The sequence below is a fragment of the Seriola lalandi genome, unplaced genomic scaffold (genome assembly GCF_002814215.2).
Source record: "Seriola lalandi dorsalis isolate HSWRI2012SDOR001 ecotype SW California unplaced genomic scaffold, Sedor1 jcf7180002054948, whole genome shotgun sequence".
Classification (NCBI taxonomy): domain Eukaryota; kingdom Metazoa; phylum Chordata; class Actinopteri; order Carangiformes; family Carangidae; genus Seriola; species Seriola lalandi.
In genome coordinates, this window is record NW_019525499.1 from 1,568,702 (window position 1) to 1,590,776 (window position 22,075).

Genomic DNA, 22,075 nt, shown 5'->3' on the forward strand with positions numbered 1-22,075 from the left:
TGTAGGAGTTTACAGAGTGCAGACATATTGACTTGAAAAGCACGAGTGTTACCAATAACATCAATGGTGGCTCAGTTTCAAGCTTGAAGTGTCCCAGTAACAAATGACAGTGAGCCAGCGTGAACAATACCAGGACACTGAAAGCGAAGTGGCTAAATGGATCATTGTTACTTACGCCTGTGCTTTTCTTACTGTAACATGTCGAAATGTCCTCTGTGAAAATGGTCGTCTGTTGTTGCGCTTGACAGTAGTGTTGAAGAACGCCCCCCTCACTCCCATGAAGATGTAGTAATTTGTGTGCTATTGTACAGTGAAACTCTAACATCCAAAGTCCCTACATATCCATGGAACACCAGCCCCAGGTGTTTTCTGTTATTCACCTCATTAGACCTCTTCTCCGGACAGTGTGTTGGTGCACAGTCTGTGCTTGACAGCCACAGCGCCAACATTAAACCTGCTATAATCAAAATTTTTATAATGTAATGTATCATTTTAAGAACTGTTTTAGATGACGATGTGAAAATCGGTCACTACTGAGGATCATCATTCAAATTTGCGGCTCCCCTCGGCTTTACAGAGCTTTGTAGTGAGTTTCAGCTCATTGTTTAGCTGTTTGTAGCTGCTCAGCACCAAACAGCTGACAGACACAGTGAGCAGCTATAGCAGGTGAACGCAGTGCCAGATATATTTGTCTGGAGTTGGTGGAGACCAAAACGAGAGCAAAAGGGAGAGTAAATACATCAGGTGGCCTGAAGCACAACTCCAAAAGAATGATAATCTGTGACTTGGGGGCATTTTATAGACATTTATGAATCAATTAATAATGAAAAGATTAATTTGTAACTATTTATGTAAAGGAATTGATTGATCTTAGCACAAAGACTGGGAATGTAGATGCAGATGGCCAAATTATTCCACATTCAAACTTCTTCCACCTTGCAAATTTTTGTTGGCTTGTGTATCTTTGCTAAATTGAAATAAAAGTTTCAGTCATTGTAGCTGTGGCTTTGTCTGCAGTATGAAGCCATAAACCCTGTAGTAATTCCTTTATAGCGGTGCAGTCACATCTTTGTTGTAACCATGACCACAGTAAAGAACGCCGTCTCCAGTATCGCCGTGATATTCAGCTGTTTGTCTCGTGAGTTTTGTCGCTGAGCATAGAAATGAAGTCAACGCAGGAACTGGCTTGTTGTAGGCTGCTCTGTGTGCTGTGCCTTCGTACAGACAAATTAGAGGAAATGTACACGAGAGGTGTTGCCATGGAGACGCAGGCAGAAACAGAGAAAGTTGAGTGTCATAGGTGTGAGATGGGTGAGATCCAAGCTAGAGCGAGATTAAGTTTAGTTAATCACTTCATGCGAGAGAGTAAAATACGGAAACAAGAACCCGATTAGACCTAAAGGATCTACATAGTTTGAACTTGATGAAATTCAAATGCAAAGTTGGAAAGGAGACTAGAAAGTGAGTAAAAAAGGGAAGAGAAGAGGTTGTCACTGTTCAAATCAGTATGAATACAGAAAATGGAAGTGGAACCAAACTAGAGATACTGTCTCTGGAGCTCGGTATTCTCTTACAGCGACTTACAAATGGCTGCTGAAGGATTTCTGAACCTTTTTAGTGACACAAGGAACTTAGTTACAAGCGATTAAACATTAACATGCATTAACTAATATTTTTAGCCACATCGATGCAACAGAAACAAGCCGTTATATCGGGCTCTTCAGTCGGTTACAGTTGGTATATAAAAGTTTTTTTTTTGCTCAAAGCAGCTGCCTGTTGTGGCTGGAAAAGACAATATAAGAGCAGTGACAATAAAACAAAACATTAAAGTCACAGAAAACCAAAACAATGACCTCAAAGACTCTAAAATACATGTAGTCATTTGATGCAATGTGAGTATGAGGATTGAGCAGCTTTTAGTTACCCATTACTCCCAGGACACCTGAGCTTGCAGCTACCACCCACAGAAGAAGCTTCAAGCTTTCACCTGTTGCTGCCTCACACTGTACTACAGTAGATGTGTCGCTTCACTTTCCCGAGCACACAGTCAGCAGATGTCTTTTAAGGCTACTTGTTCTCTCCGTGCTGCAGAGAGAGATGTAAACCACAGATAGCTCATTCAAATGAAAGTAAACCCTGTGTCTATTTGTGCAGCGACGAAAACAAATGAGTAGGCAGCTTTTACACCACACACACACGAACAGTACTGAAATTAGCTCGAGTCATCTCAATGTCACATTTGTAATCCTTATGGGCTCCAACTCAGCCTGAATCATGGCATCTGATTGGTCACCATGCAGGGATGTTGCAGTATGGACTTTAAACCCAGCTCATATAGCGCAGATGTGAGCTAGTGTGATTGAAACATAACTCTTGTTTTCTATGGGAGGCTCTTAACCTGAAATATCAATATCATTCAAAAACCTTGCAGCTGCACCTCCATTTCCATGCTCTCACTTCAGTTGAACGAGTACCTTGTTCCTCTGTGTGTTCCTCCTCTTTTAGCACCTTTGGTTTTGTGAAACCTTTTCAGACCTGCAGTAGATTAAGGTACAGATGCAAAGTGGTTTTTCTTGACACTTTTCAACACTGGATTTTCCCTCAGAAGCCATTACGTGTCGTTTCCAGCAGCAGTAGTTTCAGCTGAGAGTTTTTGGGGTCTCTTTTTTTCTTTTCTTTTTAATACAAGAGTGCAAACAACTGCTTGCTGTGGCAGAAAACAACATATGAGAGTGGTGAGAGTGAACCAAAACAGTAAAACTGCAGATCGGACAACTAAATAGTGAGCTGGAACTCGGTATCAAGCCCTGGAAGGCAGAGGGGAGTGAGTCACCTCTTTCACATTGTCATTTGAAACACTGTCATTATAAAAACATTGATATTGATTATAATGTGGAGCGAGAGCCAGGAGGCGATTAGCCAAGCATAGCATAAAGGCTGGAAGCAGAGGGGAACAACTAGCATGGCTCTGCCCAAAGTTCAAAAATATAAACGCATAAATACACCGGTTGGTGTTCTTCTCTTTTTTAACAATTCCATTCAGGTTAAATACAAGATGATGTGAATTAGTGACTTTTCAGAGGTGCTGGTAGGTGTATTTTTTAGGTTTCAAAAGAGCAAGTCTAGCTGTTTCCAGTCTTTATGCTAAGCTAAACTAAGCTTATTTATTTATTCATTACCTGTAGTGTCTGATTCCAATGTGCTGCTACTCGTCACACATCTTGTCCGGCACCTATCACACTGAGGTTTTGTGGGTGTGCACACAACTACTCCAACATAAAGACATGAAGCAATAAGATTTAAAGACACTGAACACCAGAATAGAATTTATCAATATATATATAAGTGCTAAAAGCTGTCAGATCTCTCTGGACCCTCGGGTGTCAGCAGCGTCACGGGCGTGGCCATTGCCATGATGATAAGATGTTTAATGGCAGGATTTTTCAGTCTGCACTGACATCAGCTTTAATGAGAATACAGTGGTGAGTAAGAGAGTGTAGTAGTACACCCATCACCAAAAGTGGATGTTAATGCACACATGCAACACTCACAGCACAGGGACGGTAGCACTTCCGCTTTTGTCACTATCAAAGCCTCGATTTTGACATAATACGCCTCTCAGGGAAAAAAAAAACAAAAAAAAACTCTAACCTCTCAATTTTTCAGAAACTGTTGACAGCAGCCTGGTTTGTAGCTTGACATTTGTGGTGTTATATTTTAGATTAGCCAGTGGAGGGTTGAGCCAGATGGATGGTGAGAAAACATGAAAACCACAAAATTTATTTTAAGAGGTTTTTACAAGACAAAAACGTGGTTCAGTGAGGACTTCTAAGCAATGGTGTGAAGAATGTGTGTCTAACTTCAGAGTGTTTTTGGCCAGTGTGTGTGAATTAATGTGGGTGTTTGTGCACACTGTATGAGTGAGTGGGTGCAGTGTGTGTGTGCATACCTGTTGCTCCTGTGGCCAGCTGTAACTCTTTATCCTTTTATTTTGAAGGTAAAGTGAAAGTACAGTGGAGGCGAGCTGATTAGCTAAACTAGCATTCTTCTCTTATCACACTGCATTTCTCACAGTGTATGTTCTAAAATCTTATCAGCTCATAGCTTGCACAACATGTAGTTTACTTGAGTGGCTCTGTTGCATTGCCTCCACCAAGCAGGGCTGGAAGAGGGTTGTGTTTTCATTCCTCTGTGCTTCTTAGAAAGAAGTCTCAGAGAGTTTCAGGTTTGCACAGAGTGCCCTCGCCACAAGAAAACAGCTCACGTGATTTTGTCTTTGATCCACATCTGGGATTTCAATCATCAGCCTTAAAAATTCAGACAGAAACCTGTGTCATTCTCACATGGGTGCAAAAAAGAGTATTGTCAAAGCTGTTGATGTTGATGCAGGACTGACAGGGAGAGCAGGAGGAAGCAGAAGGCAGTGCACGTATTCATGGCTGTTCAAAGGTCAAACTGTTGAAAAGCTGCAGTTTTGCTTGTTGCAGAGTTGTTCTGTGATAGTGGAGGTTCGGGCTCTGCAGGGAGCCTTGTAGAGGAGTTGGTCAGTGAGACCATCAGGAACTGGTCTGTTTTCACTTTCAGTCCGGTCAGAGAATCTGCAGTGACTTCAGCAGCAGCAGCAGCAGCAGCAGTGCTCATTTTCATGCCTTAATAGGCAACACTCACATGTCTGTTATCAGTGCATGAACACTGAAACAAATCCATTATTCGACAGGGAATTGCTCTTGTCAGAATTGTAGTAAAGACAGTTGGCTAACACCCATGATAAACTTTTGTGGGCAGATTTTGTTGGTTGACCACACCGGCTTACAGTTGAAGTTACTGGTTTCCAGTGAGATGTTGCCTCAGGGTGCAGCTGGGAGGATGGAGGATGTGTGACACTTCTTGCGCAGACACTGAGGTGTCTACGCAAGAACTGTCTCACACTGTGCAATTTATTGGTAACTAACGGCTGCCACAAGTGCACCATACACTATTACAGTGGGGTTTTTAGTCAGAGCTACTGGTTTCCAGTAAAGACCTGCACCCAGTGGCTTCACAGTAGAGGAAGTGGTGGTGGTGAAGTCTGAAACTCTGTTCACAAAAAGGGGGAGAGAAAAAAAAGGTTTTCACGCGCCAATTGCTTATCTTTTCATGCAAAATGTTTTTTTGCCTCACATGCATTTACATATCTGCTTTTTATTTTATTGAGCTGTTCATATAGGAACTTCCTGTGAGCACACAGTGAAAGAAAAGGGTCAGAGGTCAAAGCCACAGCACACTGAACTGAACAGAACAAATGCTGCATGCATCTTGAGGCACTGCACCACTTGATCATGCAATTCTCAATTTATTCTTAAAAGCAGAGTCAACACAATGTTTTAATGTCACAAAAGTGACCAACAGACGGTAAATGCATCAGGTTTAAGGTCTGAAAAGAAAAAACATCTTATCCTATCCTTTTTTGATTCAGTATAATATTTAGTGCACCACATGTTACAGAATGTGAAGAGATGTGAGGCAAGTGTCACCACCCCATGCTATATACAGTCTTATATCGCCACTTGGTGGAAAGGCACCGACATGACATTTAGGGCAGGGATCCATATCTGCTTAATATCCATCTGCACATTTTCTTTAGCTGCACAAAGATGATGATATTAAACTTGGTTTATAAAGCAGGATTTCCAACATGTTGTTAAAAGGGTAATAAATGTTAAAAAAAAAAAAGGGTAACAGTGAGCAGCCGTACTACCGGTGAAAGTTGAAAGTTCACTGCCTTGCTCAAAGGGGTTCTGGGCGTTTTTCACTATGTTCTGACCTCTTACAAACTGACCAATCAATTCATTAATCAAAAGAACAATGGAGACATTAATCACTGCAGATAATAATGGTTGTTTGCAGCCCTACACTCCTCTCCTCAGAGTTTCCACTTCAGCCTCAAATCCACAGGGTCACTCTGCCTCCACCTGCTGTTTGAGTTTGAAAGCTGCAGAAAGTGAAACCTCCTTTCAACCCTTAAATCACTCCTAAGTTATCTTTTTAAAAATGCCTTTTCTTAATGTTAACCACACTTTTTATTCATCCAGCTTTATTTGACCTCTTTATTTATTTATTCTAATTTGTCAAATTTTATTTGTCTCATTGTTAACATATGCACTCTAAAAAGGTTGAAATCTTGATTTTACCTGCAGGGCCTTTTGGACCTTGGGACAAGAAAGGCAAGCATCTATTACTTATTCATTTCTTAATTTATTTTACAGGGACCACACAGATAAACATTGTTACCAGAGGAGAAGCAGTGCAACAGATGTAATGTGTATCAGGCCTCTACAGCTGAAGCAAACTCACAGTTTCTGTCAATTCAGGCCAGCCAAACAAAGAAATGGATAAACCAGACTGTGAAGCTGTGAAGGCGTGAGTCTGTCTGACTGACTGTATACATTGACATATAGGTGTGATCACGGAATCACTACATGTCTAGCACTGTGTGCAGCAATAGCTGAGTGGAAAACGAATTCCCCACTTTGTAACTTTGTACCAGATCTCATCAATACTTGACTAAGAAACTTTATGTCACATCTATACACAAATGTAGTTGTACGACATCCTTAAAGTGCACAGAACCTGGCACGTAAGGGACGAATTCTATCCACATAAAGCTATTGTCGCATCCATTTTGAGGTAACTGCCCATTATTTGGAGGCTGTATTTTTATTTTGAACATCTCACCAACTAGTAAGTCTGAAGGGGATGAAACAAAAATGTCTCATAGTTGCCAGAAGAGGGCGTGTTTTCCACATCATCCCCATCAGACTTGAGGCTGGGGGTGTTTGTGCCCTCCAGCATCACCCCCATCAATGGATTCTTTCAACCTCTGTCATTTTCTACAGAGTGAAATAGAACATTTGAAACTCCGCCCCCTGGGAAATGTGAAGTATTGATTGGTTGGTGGGTGTCAGCTTGCAGTATTGATTGGCATACTTAAAGGCAACAATGGGGGAGAGCAGTGAGAAGCAGTCAGGTTTTGGTTCACACAGTAGATCAGCACAGTGAAGGCAGACACAGCTATGGCAGTGTATTAGGATAATTTAGTGTGTGTGTGTGTGTTTGTGTGTGCGTGTGTGTATCCCCGTAAATATTGATTGAGCTGCAGTTGAAGTTTTCCAGTGGGGCAGAGGAGCAGCTGCCTCTACTCAGGCTTTTTAATATACATTCCTTAAAGGAATATTCCACCCAAAACATCATCTTAGCTTTAATAACTCGCTCGTGTGAGTAGGTCAATTGCTACTGTCATCCTGTTATTAAGTGTCATTAATCTGCAGATCATTTTCTTGATTAACTGATTAACAACAGTCCCACAAGCAAAGATATTCAATGTAGTGTAATGTCAAGCAAGTTAAAGCAGTAGATTCTCACATTTGAGAAGTTGGAATAATGACATGTCTGCATTAATGTGATCAGTATTGGCACTGATACTGATTCAGTATATCAGATTAGTCTTGTGGAGTTACAGTGAGACTGAGTCACTGGTGGACCCTCAGCGGAGACAAAGACATCCCACCTGCAGCATCAAGCATGGTGGTCTCACTCAGGCATTAATCATGGTAGAAACAGACATCATTTCTCTTTTTCTGTCACACTCACACTCAGTCCACACACACACACACACACACACACACACACACACACACACACACACACAATACACACAAAAACCTCCCCACACTGACACACAGACAAGATGCAGACTTCACATACACTCCCACGCAGACACAGGATAATCCACTTTTTTTTCTGAGGGAAAAGTGCCTCAGCTGTCTAATCAGAAACACAATGGCGTCTCAGTTTACCACCTGGAAACTAATGGTGTTTAGACTAATGTCGAGGTGAGTCAGATCCTCTGCTCCCTCTGACTCATATACACCCAGACTGGACTCTCCCAGACTGGATGGAGAAGGAAAGCTACGTTTGTGGGGGAAGATGGAGGGAATGTGCGAAGAAAGAAGGGGATTAATTTAATTTTTCAGGCGCAGACAAAGTAAGATAAACACCACAATGTAATATATGGTTGAGGCAAAGATAAGTTTTTGTTTGGACTGTCTTGGTCATTTTGCAAGGGCGTAGCTGTTCTTGTGTTGCTAAGTAAATATCCTGTTAAAAATCATTATCAGTGTTGCTCAGTGAACACGGTGATAATGCGGTTTTCCTGTGTTTTTTGTCTTCATGATTTTAGACAGTTCCACCTATCACATTTTTGCAACATTCAGTCAAGCAGCAACTGTTCAGCCTTTGATTTGTAAAATTATGACTTTAGATTTCTGCTAAATTTGAGACTCACTGTGTCACTGCATCAGTTGCAAATCCTGTAACATTATTTACTGGGACACAGCCCAGTATTCTCACAAATACAATCTTGTTGGACGTTACAATTCACAGCAAGTGCTAACTTTAAGTGCCAGTGCAGGAAGCAGTGTGACCTGTAAACACAATGAGGCAGAAAATAAAGGGGTCAGTAGTCTTCATCCTATTTTTGTAGTTTACCGAAACTGACAGTCCAACATTCACACCCACTCCGCACAACAATTGACTGGGAGTGTGTGGAGGTGTATGCAGCATTTGAACTTCCCTCCGAAGCTCTCATTTCTCATTCTTCACACACAACTGCTTCCATCATTCTTTTTGTATGTATAAATAATTGCAACACCACGCATACCTCTGAGGAGAGACTGTCCAAAAGCGTTTACTTATTATTGGATGGTAGTCTTTATACTCTGCCTTGAAATACTTCAGCCTTCAGACGTGGTCAGAGGATACACTATACAGGGTAGTTTATTTCAGGCATGAGTGTGAAGGTCGGTGATCTCTCCCTAACCTTAACCATGTGTTGTCTAACCTAACCCATAACTTGGCCATGGTTTATTTACCATCTGCAGATGTAGAAAGCAACAGTTTTAAAAAATGTTGGCATTAGCTGTACATACAGCAAAGCCACATCAAATAGGTACGTTATTGACTGCAGGACTGCTGCACTTTATTTATGGATGTTATTTTGTCCACCCCTGTGCACGTGCACGATTGATAAGTATGCTGTGAGAGCAACAGAAAAAGAGAGATTCAGTTAATGGGTGTGTGGGTGCTCGTCCATTTCCACTTGTGAAACCTCTTAGTCCGCCTGCCCAACAGTGTTTCCATGGTAAAACATCATCACAAAAATTGTTCCACCTTACGTCAACACACAGAAACAGCCAGTAACCAGAGGACAGAGGTGGAAGTGTTGTTTTTTAAGAGGTGGAAAGGACTGGTGGAGGCACAGACAGACAGATATAATCAAAACATTTAGTGGCTTGTCGAAGCCAATGAGCAGAGACTAGTTGAATGAAATGTTTTTGACAAAAGAGTGGGAATATGGTGCCAGAGTTAGATTATAGGGCTAAATTCTACAAAAACAAAGCATGATGGATGTATCCGTTCTGGGTCAGAGGAAAAAGAGGGACTGAGTCTCACTAACAAAGGAAGCAAGAAAATGCCTCCTCTAGTCAGGTTGTGTAGTTTTCTCAGCTTGGATAGATGATTATTAGCAGTTTTAGGGCATCACTTCCATACACATGTGGAAAATGAATATGCTATTGTCAAATTACATTATCATTTGAATATAGTCCCCGATAGGCTTCCATAACTACCTGTGCTGCCACAAAAATGTATTGGGTTTACTTTTCCCTCAGGACAGGAACATTCAATTTGTTGTGAAATGCTGTAGGTAAAACAAAACCTGTGAGAAAGTCACCCCAAAGACCTGTAATTAATGTCAGAATTTTACCATAGGGGAGGTGTGAGAAAAATGGTGTCATTCTAAACTTAGATAAAGTATTTTTAAAGACTAGCTTGTTGAGCTCGTTGTGTAAAGTTATGTTGTTTTCTCTGTCTGAACATAAAGATGTATGATCTGTACACATAATAAAACAATGACGACAGGAGTCAGGCTCATGTTTTCAGTTTCGTCCCAGAGGATGTACATGTAGTATGTTATAGAATAGCCCTCGACTGACATTAACGTTAATGTTTCCAACATTAGCAAACCACACAATTCACGCTGAACACACAACAAGAAACAATATTTAGCTGCCTTTTTATATTGAACCTTGGCTGTTACCTGGGTACTTCCCATTGGCGGTTATCCAGGAGTGAGGTCATCAGCTGGACCCCTCTCACCTGCTGAGTCAGCATGGATACCCTGTAGGAGTGTAGAGGTGGAAGAAACCGCTCGTCTGGTTGCTCAACAGTGGTGTGAGAGTCTAAATGAGTCAACGCTGATGTGGGAGAAAAGACGTTTGCCACTTCCAGCCGACAGTGGCAGCGCTGCTGAACAGCGCTAAAATCTATAGTCCGGGAAGAAATGATTATGCGCCATCTTGGATTTCAGATGGGTTAAATTGGTAGCGTAATAACAGCAGATTGCAGTTACAATACAACTACCACAAAACTATCATAAAACTGTCACAATCACACTTACAGAATATTTTTAGAGTGGCAGAAATAAGAAATGTGTCTTAGTCCCACTTTAGTTTAACTATGAACTCACAGATAAACCTTTAAACACACTTCAGATTCAACTGCACTGTGTTTGAGTAAGTTGTGTTGTGGTTACTTACGCCTGAATGATGTTGCATTTTTTTCTGTTGCGCAGGTGAATTTGTATTTTTTCATTTCACGTTTTCATTGCTGAACATTACGACTACTGAATGTCTAAAATACGTGGACCACTCGGACGACACTCCAGAACTGCATTGCCTAAGCAGTTATCTGTAACCCAGAGCCATCGTTCAACTGCTTCATTCACTCCACTTAAAAATAGCCATTAGCGTCTAGCTGTTCTGTTGTGCTTCATTTGAGCTAATGGATCTCTATCTGTAAAGTATACACATGTAGGGAGAGAATATTTCTATCTGCATAATAACATGCAACGCTGAAGTGTTTTTACAAGTCAGTAGCCTAATAAACTCCTCTATAATGAAACAGGATAAAGTACGACATAAGGATACAGTAAAAATCATGTTTGGTTCAGCATTAACACATTAATGTGTTAACATGGCCAACAATTCCTTTAAACAATTGTTTTTTATAGCATTTAATAAATGACCCTTGTGAAAGAGCTGATAATGATGGCAATCCCACTGAGAATCAACGCCTCACTGCGTTTTACACGCTTTCTGCTTATTCTTGTTTGACTGCCTGAGATAAACAGATCAATACCAGTTCACCAGTCAACAAGTAATAAAACGGAGCTGGTGGACAAAACTTGAGCCTTGATGCCGGTGAATACTTTCACATTTGTCAGATGACTAGAAACAGGCCTAAGGAGAGGTGTTCTGTTGCTCTGTGTTTGCTGGAGGCACGACTGGGCAAAGTGTTGCTAATGTGACCTAATGGCCTTAAGGAATGAAAGTTGCTGTTTCAAAGAATTATGATCTCACAAGATACAATCAGAGGTTCTGTTTTCTGGCGCTGCGCACTCACCCAAAAACTGCCAAAAGGCTGATAAAATATCCTAAACTTCCAGAAAAAATACAGCAACAGCAGACGGATGCCGACAGACTGCTAACCAGCCATAAATAATGACTTAGTAGGAAAAGTAATTATATGGCATTTTAAGAAGGAAAATCCTGTCCAGTGCCTTGAAAGACTCGGTGTTTCTATGAAGAGAACAGCTGTATTCTTGTTCTTTTTACATGTCTAAATTTACTTAAGACCATCACGGGACGGTTTAACTGTCCACATAGCTGGACATGTTTTTATGTGTTTAACAGCTGTTCTGATAAAAAGAAACCAGTCCTATTTAATGTGTGATCAGTTGTTTCCTTTAGTTGAAGAATTAGTTTGCCAATGACTAAGCACAATGCTCAAAGAAGTACATCTTATCTTATTTTTAAAAGATGAATATTAAAGATATTTTAAGTTATTCATAGGTGCTTAACTCAAAGCAACGGTTCAGCCAGTGTTGAAGGTTGAATTCCCACACAGACACTAAAGATAGACTGCTTGTCCTATTCATTCTGATATTATGTGTAATGGCTCTCCTTGACTCATCCGTAGACTCCCACAATCCTCCCACAATGAGCTCTTTGCTGAGCCAGCACTTCTCAAAGGCTAACTTTCTCTCTTTCTCTTTATGGGTCTGCTTGTCAGTCTGGTTAACTGTGTGTCATTGAAAAAACTAAAAATAGATTTGTCTGTGACCTGACACAAACTCAAACCTGAGGATACTGTTGTTATAGGTGAAATATAACTAAAATTCATGCATTAGAAAAACCTATAACTATATATATGATCACTGAGTACGTGATTGAAGTTGCTTCATTAAGACCTCCCCTTTTTCTTTTTATCTTTTGTTCCTTATCTTTGTGGTTGAGCAATATGGAGATACATTTGTAAGTCAAACTCTGTTGGCACCACTGTGACACCGTCTTGGTAAAAAAAAAAAAAAAAAAAAAACATCTTGATAAAGTTGATAAGGTTTTAGTTTCTATGCAAGTGTTACTTTCTTTGCATGTTCAGCAGCTGCTCTGACTTGCTGCTAAGTGCAAGAGAGTGACCGGTTACTGACTGTTCTAAACAATATAAGAATAATACAAGTGAAATCTTCCAATAGAATGTTTTTATAATGATCAACCTGGTGGTGATTAAGGTGACATTCAGTAACTTCTACACATTTGTCTTTTAGATATTTTTGGCCATGGTTTTTGGGATGGGAATGTTGGAGCTGTCGATTGGTTGGCCGCCTTTGGTTCCAGTATGTAATATAACAACTAATTGATGGACTGTCATTACATTTTATACGGACATTAATGGTCCTTAAGAGGATGAGTCATGCTGACCTTGGTCCCCTGACTTTTCATCTAACTCCACCTTTTAATTTGTCCGATATTTTGCTTTGTGACCAAATGCCTGCAAAATAAACGACATTGTCTTCAGCTGCACTTTGTGTACGGACTAATTAGCAAATGTTAGCATGGTAGCATGCTAAATGAAGGCGATAAACATGGTTAACATTATACCTGCAACCTGCATTGTCGTTGTGAACGTGTTGGCATCACTATTCTATCCTTAGTCACTAGTCTTGTTTCTGTGTGTGTCATTTGCAAAGTGACACAATACTATAGTTGAAAGGTGAAGGGCTTCTGACTGGATGGCCTTCTACTGCAAACTGGTACATGCAGTTTGCAGTGCAGCAGTAACACAGTAGAACTGTCACAAACGCTCTATCGGCCATGTACAAGCAGAATCACAGTAACATCTTGTGCAATCATGTGTGTGTGTTCCCTATTTTCTGTCACTGCCAGTGCGACTACGCAGAAAATGAGACGTGAGACATCATGCCCAAGTCTGCCCTTGCTTCTGTCCGTATATGAGGATTTGTGTGCATGTGTGTGTTGTGAAAGTCGTGGGAACTGCAGAGGAGGATGTGTGTATTTATGAAGCTGGCTCAGAGTTCCCATGATTTCCTCCGGATAGAGCGGGACAAGGCGGGAATCCTTTTGTATCACACTAACCCCAGAGGCAGACTGATTTACAGTATACTGTGAATATAGACAGAATAGTGGTCATATCCAGGATTCACACTTTTTGGTATTGTGCAAGAGTTCAGGTTGGTTGCCTCTCTATAGTGATTAAACATGACCTGAAACATTGCAACTGTATCAGAGAGCATGGTTGTGAGGTTATATCTGACTGTACAACAGCCTTGAATATCACAGATGAATAGAAACAACAGGACGATACGTTCTCAGGGTGATGCAGTAATTTTGTTTTCAGTTTATTCTTTCTCATTACTGTTGTGTCACTATTTATAACTTTTTGAAAGATGACAAGTTCTTAAATGTCATAGAAAGTGTTGGTCAGGCTTAGGGTGCAGATGTTTCACGTGCCCTGATCTACAAAAAACTACACGAAGGAAGTGATTTTAAAATGAAACCATTTCCAGTTGAACCCAAGCGAATTAAAAGAATTTACAGCCCCCAGTAGCCAGAATGAATCTGGCCCCCGCTGAGATGGGTTCAGACTAAGAACTGATGATATATTCATCTGTAATGAATCATAGGTCACCAAAGTTGAACTGTGGGCCACAAGGTTGTATAAACCTGCACTTTCACAATCAGCTTTATTTCAGGTTTTTGTCTCAGAGCTCTACTGACCGAGCAACACGTTTGTCATCCCATGTGGCTTTGACACTGCTGCCGCGCTGTGACTCTGCTCAGAAAAAGAGCTTGTATTTTTGTTCACACTTTGCAAGGTTTCAGGCGACTTGATCTGGATGGAAATGTACCTGTCTGATACTTATGGACCTGTGATAAACCTCCTAAATCGCAGAACAAGGCCTTGGTTTGCTAAGGTGCTTTTAAAGGAATAGTTAAGCATTCTGGGAAATATTGTTCGCAGGTGGTGGTTAGCTTAGCTTAGCACAAAGACTTATGGCTCTGGGAAAAAGGTAACCTGGTTCTATGCGAAGTTAAAAAAAAAACATGCTTATCTTTTGTTGGTTTTACACTGAAGTATGTGGTGGAACTATTTCTTGGTGAATAACAGCTGGGTGAAACCAAACCGGTGCTGTATCAGGCAACCTGCGGAGAGGCTGCTCTGCTGTTTGTCAAGAAACAGTTCCAGTGCATAACTCCACTCCAAACACCACCTATCATTAAAATGTAACAACAGATTAAACTACCAAGACACAATGTGTTTATTCGTGAGCTTGAGAGCTGCTGGTAGGAATATTTTTAACATGGAGCCAGAGCCAGCTGTTTCCCGCTGCTGCCAGTCTGTATGCAAAGCTATGCTACATGTCCTGATTCCAGCTTCGTACTCAAAGCGGCTATAATTGAATAACAATGTGAAAACACAGCGACAATGTGAAAGAGGTCATTCGTAGTGATGGACCTACAGAGAGTATCCCCCAAATCTGCAGCTCCCTTGGATTTTCTGAAGCTTTATAGTGAGTTTCAGCTCATTGTTTAGCTGTCTAGCCGTTTTTGTTCACTATCAACACCGTTGTCAGCATCGTTTTTGGCCCCAGCAGGCAGCTGTTTTCAGTGGAAAAGCTAAAAAAAAACCACTGTACACCACCTGCTCAGCACCAGATAACAGACAGACACAGGTAGCAACTATCTGGTTAACACAGCGGGGAGATTAGCAGCTAAAGAGACGGATATTTCCCTGGGGAGTTGATGGAGAGTAAGAACAGAGCTAAAAGAGAGTCACTATTGAACTTGCATTCACCAGGTGTCCACAAACATGACTCTTACACAGTGATGATATGTCAATATTGTGTTCCCAACCTGTTTACACCGGCTCCGTCTGGCCAAAAAATAATTTACTGTTGGTTTAAAGTATTTTTTGCAAGCCAACAACCACTTAAGCTACAAGTTATGATTACACGGTATTTGTAAGTGCTAAAGTTTTCAACAGTAGCAAAGTAGGAAAGAGTTGTGAAGTTAGGCAACTTGATCAGTAATGTCAGTATCTATATAAAGTTTAGCTACCATACGCTACTGCTTATACCAGACCAAGTAACCCCTAAACCTGACTTTGTCCCCTTGAGTGTACTGAACAGAGTAAATGTGTGTTACATGTTCTCACTCTAACACACAGCCTTTGGTTTTGATCTTCTGATTTCACTCTCAGAAGGAAAGCAAACAAGCAATTTTCCCAAAATGTTGACTCAGTCCTTTAAGTGAGGCGCCTAGATGGATTTCCCCATCACTGTATAGGATGGATGTGAAGCGGAGTGATCAGTTACCCTTCCCTGGATGAATAAAAATTAAGAAACCGTGCCTCTGGGAATTCTGGGAAAAGGGAAAAACTGTTTATTTCTGAAGTTAGCGGCACAGATTGTGCTGTTTCTCATGACACACATGGTGAGGTCAGTTCATGGGTCAACTTCTCAGGCTTTCTCTTATACACACGAACACACACACGCGCATGCACACACACACACACACACACGCGCATGCACACACACACACACACACACACACACACACACACACACACATGTGAAAGAGGAAGAAAGAGTGTGCAGCTTAAGTAGGAGAGTCTTGTGTTTTTGCATGTGCATATGTGTGTTCGTGTGTGTGTGTGTGTGTGTGTGTGTGTGTGTGCGCGCGCGCTTGCCTCAGAAGTTAGCCAGTCATTAGAAGAGAGCTTTTACAGAGTGTAAGAGTGTAAGAAGAGAGGAAGTGGTGGTTACTGATGACTCAGCCAAGCCATGCATTTCATTCTCTCTCTCTCTCTCTCTCTCTCTGCACTCTCCTCCCTCTGTCATCTGCTTTTCTTCATACATTCTATTCATTCCTCTTTTCTATTCTGCCTCTTTATTTTCTGTCTCTTCATTCACTCATTCTCTCTCCCCTGTCTTTTCTCTCCTCTCCTGCTTCATCTTGACCTTTGGAGGTATCTTTGGGAGTGTGTGTGTGTGTGTGTTGTGTGTGTGTCTGTGTGAGTAGGACACTCAGCAATGTGTGTGGGAAGATAACTGGCTTCCTTCAGAGTGATTAAAACATTCCTTCTCTCTTCTTTTTCCTCTCTCCTCTTTCTCTCTCTGCCCTTCTTAGTTTGCAGTGAAGACTTTCTGATGAAGAGGAGAATGAAGACTGACAAACTGGTAAGTGAACGCGAGCTAGACTTCAGGTTTCTTACAGCACTGGCTGGTATTTTTCAAGCTATGAAGGAATGCAGGTCTTGGAAAGTCTCTTCTGTCAGATTTTAGTGTATGGGCTAAAGAGCAGGCAGGATTCAAGAGCTAGCTGGAAAATATTACAAATGTTTCCAGAGCTTTGGTGAATTGCACTGTGTGAGGCGCTGAACGTCCATTTGATGTTACTTTGACTTGATTTAATTTCTCTTAAGTCTTCATAAAGCAGTTAATGAATCGCCTTTTTATAAATAGATCATAGCGCTGGATTTTCAATAAGTATCACAGCATGCAAAAAAGAAAAAAAACAGGTTCGCCTTTTGCAGCGATGGGTTAAAAATAGGAAATGTAAAATATGGCAGTATGATCATCACAGAGCGGATGAATTGCACTGTGAGGGCAAATGTTTTCAGTTCATTGGCAGTCAGTCAGGTTGTGGCAAATATTGGCTATATTTGGCACTTGGCACGGAACCCGTTTCTCCAAACTTAGTCATATAATAATGGTGTGACGCACTGAATACACCTCTGAAGGGCTGAAGTGAAAGTGGCAGTGTTGTATATCTCCTGGTGATATTGCAGCAGCTGTCTTCAGATGGAACAAGGTGATCAAAGAGCTCCAGCTCAGGAGCACTTCAGTCACCTTGATCAATCTGTGTATAGGAATGAGTCTCTTAGTGACGTTAGTGGGAGTTTCGCAATCTGTATTGACGCACATTATACAAGATCTGTAAGTAGTATGGTATATCAGAATACATATGAAAAAGACTAAATATACACACATACTCCAAACACACATACTCCACTGAACTCCAGATTCACATTTTGAGTCAATAGAAAGGCTTTAAGTGGGATGGCTAGAAAGGATGACTGTATTTCTGCACAGGTTGCATGCTCTTAGTTTTTTAATAATGTCTCAGAGATGGAGAGATGCATAGAAATTATTTGGTTACGCCAAACTTGTAATGTATGACTATGTCAACTGTACTTAGCATTAAGACGTTTTGCAGATGTGCAGTAGCTGCAAACATCTGATTGTGTATTCAAACCCATGGCTTTGCTGCCTTAGCGGAAGAGGCATGATTGAAATCTCTGTGGATGATAGGGTAGTGGTAATTTCTGGGTAGCGTACAGGATGAGGAGAATTTTTTTGGCCCATGGGGGTCATGTGATTTGTATTTCTGACTGTAGCTTCTAAGACAAACTCGTCTACAGCCGAGCCTGTTCCTGAGGCCTGGATGACTGCACACTAGCCTTGGTGCTTGTAAACAGTTGCATCTTACAACATTAGTTGCTTTGCTAATGTAGCCTACTGACGACTAGCTAGCTAAACATCAGTATTGAGGTGTGTTTAGAGAAAATACAAAACAAAATTTCACCTTGTTATTAATGCAAACTTAACTCAAGGACCATTTATGCAGTCTTTGTGCTCAGCTCAGCCTCTGACTGATCTCAGAACTCACCAGAAACTCCAGGTTTTTCTGTAATTTTCTCTCCGGTCTCTCTCCAATGTCCCCCCATCTATAGACGTGTGTAAAGTCGTATTTTCCTTGGGTTTTTTTTTTTTTTTTGCTTATGTTGAAATGGTTTCACATTGCATGGTTGCATTTTCACTTACATTTCACCTGCCTTGAGCGAAATCGAGTCAGTCTGCATCTATTTGCATCTAAATCTATCTATCTTTTTAATCATTGTCCCAACTTGTCAAAAGCGAAGCATGAGTTCAAACTAGGGACCATCTTTCAATAGGATAACAGCGACCATGACCTACGAGTACTCCGTAGTTATTACTATTTTATTACTAAATTATCACGTCAATAATCAGCACTCATCGGTCGGACCACAGCCAGCTTTGAACTCGGGCTTCAATTTAATCTCAACCATACACTTGTAAAGTTTTGTGACTGTATCTTACACAGTTGTGATGTTATTGTGTTCAAAAAATCTGTCCACAGAAAGAGAAACATATAAACACTCAAAACCTCAGTCTCTGTGGTAGTTGCTGCTACAGTGGGTGTCCCCAGGGCCACGTTTTTCCATGATCACGCACACACATACAAACACACGCACTATATTTGTGGAGACCTCTCTTTGACATAATGCATTCCCTAGCCCCTTACCATAACCTTAACCATCCTTAACCCTAATTCTACCCCTTACCATAAAACCAAATCTTAAACCTCAAACAGCCATTTCAATTTGTAGGGGTTCAGCATTTGGTCCTGGTTGTTGGACCCCATGAATATAATGAAACAAAACCACACACGCACACACTCGCACACACAGAGACACTGACAAGCTGAAATACCAGCCCTGCTGTTGCAGCTGGTAAATGTGTAGTGGAAAAATATTTTTTGATAAATTTATTTGTCAGGGACCATGAACAAAACCATTCTTTTCGTACAAAGAGAAGAGACGCTATGCATCAGATTTAGCTACTAGCTACTCTCTGTCTGTTCTGGGTTGGTCTACAAAAATACGCCATCCCTCAAGAAGTTTTCCCGTTGCTCAAAAAGTAGAAATAAACACTACACAGAGCCTTTTCTCCTTTGTTACACCAGAGGGAGGGATACGCAGTTTGGGAAACAATGTCATTATCACGTCTCTGTGATTTGGATAAAATAATCACTATAAGCCAATATTTTGTCAAAATATTAATATTATTAACAACTAATTGAAAGAATTAACCATTTATTTGTATGAGTAATGTGACCAAAGGTCTCAGAACAGACTGTAAGCAGTTAAGGCCTTGAATTTACCCCAAAGAGAATTCAGACACCTGTGTAATGAACTCACAAGTGGCTCTGTACACTAGTGAGAAGTCACAACTATTTCCTGAATACAAACAATTTATTTGTGAGTTTTGCTGTTGCTACATAGCTAGCATTAGCATTAACAGCAGTTTACTTCACGGTCTAGAAGAAACGTTTTGAGTTTTTTTTTTTTCAGAATCAAACTTCATTCCTGTACATGCCAAGAGCTGTGTCCAGCAGTGGAGAGCAACGCCAATGTTAACTCTTGTTTCTATCGCACCTTTTCTTCTACTGAAGTTAGCATGCTAACCAGCTATCCGCCGGCCTGTCTCGTCATTTTCCGATAGTGACTCACTGTAGCCTCCAATCTGCCCTTAAGACATAGCGCTGCTCAGAGGGGGTATTATCACCTTTTGTATTGTAAACACAACCCTAACAAACCAAAGCTCTTGTCAAGCAACAATCCCCACCACCCGCTCTCGGCAAGAAACCACGTTTAGCGTTGGAGAAAACATAGAATTACCACCTTAACACCTTAGCTTATAATAAAGTTTGGCCATTGCCCAGAATAAATAATAAAGTCAATAAGTCAATATATTCACATTTTAGAGAATATATTTAATATTTTCCTCATACTTTATATAGTATTTATCAACCAAACCCATCCACTGTTAATCAGAATGTTAATTTTTATGATTTGTCCCACGTGATCCAAGGATTAACCGCAGTGACCGCAGATATGACTGTGATTCGTGCATCACTGCTGTAAACACAGTATTGCTGGGTTTTGTCTACACAAGGAGATGAATGAGACATGTCGAGTCAGGATGGTTGTAGGACGTCTGCTCATTTCCACAACCTTTGGGACGTTCAGATGATACATTTTCTGTCAGCGTTCAGATTCTTGTGGCTACATTAATATAGAAAGTATAATTTGGGCTGACAGAAAAGTTACGAGCACTACAACATTATTGTCTTCTCCATTTCTAAAGCTCAGATTGGTTCATTCAGTCTGAAAGCAAGAAGTCAGATAAACAACTGAGCTACGAGCTCATACATAACAAGAAAAACTAGATGAATGGTACAGATGCAGTTACGTCACCAAGAAATATAACGTTGATGAGCAAATGGAGAGGGAAGTTTGTGAACTTGCGAATTCCCTGCCAATGTGGTTGATTGTGGAAATTAAGGGATGCCGCCAGACGGCCTGGAAATCCCTAAAACTATTGCATAGTTGGCAGATGATAACTGGCTTTGCCCCAAAGGCTGCTCTCGACCAACATCAGAAAATACCAAAGTGAAAGGACTTGGGACGGGCGGGGTGAGGTGCAGTGGTTGCAGTTAGATTTCAGCCCTTATGCTTCATGTTTAGGCTTAAATTTGAGGAAAGCATTAAAGAAGTCTGGCTGGTAGGGTTAGCTGGTAGTTATGGCCTGCTTTGTGTTTACGAGTGCTGTACGGTCCAGCGATGTCCATCCTCACACAAAAAAAACCTTTTGAAATTTCTATTTAATTATCCCCAAAAATCCCTTTTCACCTGTTTGCTGTTAGATCCCTGTTCACTATTTTAATACAGACATTTCTTCACTGGGCTTCTTCATAAATGTTGACCTTGGCCCTCATAAATGTCAGTATTAATCAGTAACATCAGACTGTGGCCAAGAGAGTTCGTCTTTACAGTAAAGTCAGTGGTCAGGTGAACACACACACACACACACACACACACACACACACACACACACTTCACAAAGCTTTTACAAAGTTCTATAAGTGGTATCAGTTTCCATATAATTGTCATAAGATTCACATGCGCGCGCACACTCACACACACAAAACACACTCACACCCACCTATGCCAACCCTGTTCCGTCAAGGCTCCCCCCATTTACGGTAAATGTGTGTTTTTGTCATCCGTGGGCCTGGATGAAGTGATGCAGTTAGTTTTGGTATCATGTCCGTGGCCATGCATCTCCACCACCGAGAGAGACAGAGAGCAGTGCAGCGTGGGTAGGCGTGGGAGGGCTGTGACAGAGATGACTCAGCTTTCTGTTGCCGGGTAGAGAAGCACCAAACGCTCTCCCACCCCCATACATTTTAAAAAATACTGTATCTAACGTAGTTCTCATTCAAGCTTCAGCCTTGGGTAAACACTTACCAAAACTGCACTTGGATAACATTTGCATGGTGCATTTCCCAGCAGCCATGTTCCATCCTCTGGAGCTCCACTGGAGAGTTAGCTGTGAGTAAATAATGGATTAATAAATAGCAAAACCAGGCAGGAAACAAAGAAATACTTGAAAGAGATTGTTGAACTACAATGATCAGTTAACTTGAATAGACAGGTTGCTGTTTGCTTTGTTGCCCGGCAAGCAAGCAAAGCAACCGACTTGAAGATGTAACGAGCCACTTCTAAAGCTTTCTATACCACTGTCAAACCCAAAATGTGCCAAAAACACCACCTACCAGATACTCTGGTTAGCTGACAAGAAGACATTATCCAAACACAGAATCAGGAACAGAGTGAAAAATTGTTTCGTGAAAGTCTGGTTATACGCAGCTAATGTAAAAACATTTTGAAGGAAACATAACACCGACCAGATTATGTTTTCAATCTACATAATGAGGAAATGCCATGAAATAACATATATGGTAAGTTT

The 22,075-nt window shown here is 41.0% G+C and overlaps 1 protein-coding gene across 3 annotated transcripts in view; it reads left to right on the top strand.

Annotated features, from left to right (window-relative positions):
• LOC147817509 (uncharacterized) overlaps window positions 1-22,075 on the top strand; it is an 80,994-nt gene that overhangs the window by 2,735 nt on the left and 56,184 nt on the right. For all 3 annotated transcript variants that reach the window (XR_015436309.1, XR_015436310.1, XM_087170443.1), the window contains exon 2: window positions 16,587-16,636. Coding sequence is in view for 1 of the 3 variants with exons in the window: in XM_087170443.1 (XP_087026569.1) it covers window positions 16,587-16,636 (50 nt within the window). In the remaining 2 variants the exon portion in view is untranslated. The remainder of the gene's footprint in view (window positions 1-16,586; window positions 16,637-22,075) is intronic.